This window comes from Dysidea avara, chromosome 12 (genome assembly GCF_963678975.1).
Source record: "Dysidea avara chromosome 12, odDysAvar1.4, whole genome shotgun sequence".
Lineage (NCBI taxonomy): Eukaryota > Metazoa > Porifera > Demospongiae > Dictyoceratida > Dysideidae > Dysidea > Dysidea avara.
In genome coordinates, this window is record NC_089283.1 from 16,326,516 (window position 1) to 16,328,831 (window position 2,316).

Genomic DNA, 2,316 nt, shown 5'->3' on the forward strand with positions numbered 1-2,316 from the left:
CTACACACAGTAAGAAAGAACTGGACCACTATTGTGAAACATGTGACAAGGTTATCTGTCACTACTGTGTAACAAAGGATCATGTTGGACACACATTTGATACAGTAGAGTCAACAGCCTCTAAACACAGGAATGAGCTGACCAAAATTATTACTCCAGTTGATGAAATGAGCACAAGCCTGACTAAAGCTAAAGAGGACATTAACCTTATGAAAGGTAAGATAGAAAATCAAGCCAAAAAAATTGAGAAGTTACTTGACAAATGTCATGAAGAGCAAATTGCTAGACTTAATGAACATCATCAACAACTCAAGAAGCAACTACAAGATGAATTATCACAGAAGGAGATAGCATTGACCACACAACTGGAAGACATAAAATCAGTACAAGATCAACTGTCAAATATGAAGAAACAACGTGAAGGTCTAGAGAAGACTCCTAATCGTAAAGTGTTGTCCAAAAATAAAGAAGATATAGAGAAAAGCATGAAGGAGGTTAGTGATAAGTATAAAACACTGAACACTCTACCTGTTGAAACTGACTCAATTGAATTTGTACCTGTCAACAATCCTAATCTACTGCTAGGTCATCTGTTTACTTCTGCACATCCACATACTTCAGAAGTGGTTGATCTTCCTCATAACATAGGTTATAACACCGAGGTAGATTTTACCATCCAAACACGAAATTGTAAGGGTGAAAAGTGCACAAAGGGAGGTCATCATGTATCGGTAGAGTTAAAATCAGTCACAGGCAATGTCACCATTGGGGAGGTGAAGGATAACAATGATGGTAGTTATGTGGCTTCTTTTGTAGCTGGAGAAGTTGGAGATGCTAAGTTGTCTGTATCCATAAATGGGCAGCAAATTAGGGGAAGTCCATACAGCATTGTTGTGGGTAGGAATTACCAAAGAATCAATATGCCTGATGAGATAGTAAATGATAATGGTAACATGAATAGGCCACGGGGTATTGCATTTGGTAAGGATGGCATGTGGGTAGTGGCTGATCAGTCCAACCATTGTGTGTACATATTTAATGGTCAGGATGAATTAGTGAAAAAGTTTGGCAGTAATGGTAGCAGCAGTGGCCAGTTCAGTAGTCCTCGTGGTGTTGCTTTTGATAGTGACAATCACTTTTACATCATTGATGGTGGTAACAACAGAGTACAGAAGTTCAGTATCAATGGTAATTACCTACTACAGTTTGGTAATGATGGTGATGGTAAGCTCAAATCAGCAGAAGGTATCACAACACACAACAACAAAGTATATGTTGCTGACGATCAAAACAAACGTATTGCAGTGTTCCAAACTAATGGTCAATTCTGCACCTCTTTTGGTTCTGAACACTTGAGTCATCCCTATGATGTAGCAGTTAACACAAATAATCAGTTGCTTGTTGTTGATTGTAGTAAACAATGTGTAGTCACTTTTACTCTCGATGGTCATTATGTAGACAAATTTGGTACACAAGGATCTGGTAGGGGTCAGTTTAGTTATCCACGTGGTCTAGCCATTGATATTAATGGGTTCATCTTAGTAGCTGACTCTAGCAATCATCGAGTATCAATCTTTGACATGTTTGGAAACTACATTGATAATTTTGGTTCCAGTGGATCTAATGCTGGTCAGTTTAGTAACCCTTGGGGAATAGCTCTTAGTCCTAATGGTAGCATCTATGTTAGTGACAGTGATAACAAAAGGGTTCAAATCTTTTCCAACTACTAACATCTAACACTTTTATTATTTCACACAACTGACTACTAATTCTATACACTATTACTGTACACGTGACATGTGTATACACACACTTTATTAATTTTTGTATTTGACTATAGCTATACCATTGTAATATCTACTAGCACTGTAACTACTAACTTGTATCAATCAACTGTTGTATAAGTGTTATTTTGTAAATCACACATACACACATCTTGTACACACATACAAAACAATACATTTCTGTACTTTTAATATTTGTACACACACTTTATTACCATCCATTGTGAAATAGTTAAATAAAATTAATGGTTGATGTGTTTGTGTTGAACTATGTACAACTGTGTTTCTAATTAATTATTAGTTTTCTCAATAGAGTGTGATTTCAATTAGGGATGCGGCGATTATGTCGGCATAATGTCGGGAATAATAGGTATGTGTGGGAATCAGGAATTATGCTAGCATTTTGAGGTGATTATAAAGCTTTAACAGTAGGAAAATCTACAGATTGCACAATTCCGTTAAAAAGATCGATATACTCAAATAGAGCAGTTAGAAACTCTAATAGAACAGTCACCGAATATTATTTACTCTA

At 36.3% G+C, this 2,316-nt stretch overlaps 1 protein-coding gene across 1 annotated transcript; it reads left to right on the forward strand.

Annotated features, from left to right (window-relative positions):
• The first annotated feature begins 6 nt into the window (after positions 1-6).
• On the forward strand, positions 7-2,077 carry LOC136240577 (E3 ubiquitin-protein ligase TRIM71-like). Its single transcript, XM_066031587.1, has one exon. The coding sequence runs from the start codon at positions 168-170 to the stop codon at positions 1,728-1,730; it is 1,563 nt and encodes a 520-aa protein (XP_065887659.1). The 5' UTR covers positions 7-167; the 3' UTR covers positions 1,731-2,077.
• The last annotated feature ends 239 nt before the right edge of the window (positions 2,078-2,316 follow it).

Bases quoted from the DNA above. Each gene is read 5' to 3' on its own strand.
- LOC136240577 (XM_066031587.1), top strand. From the start codon at position 168: ATGAGCACAAGCCTGACTAAAGCTAAAGAGGACATTAACCTTATGAAA.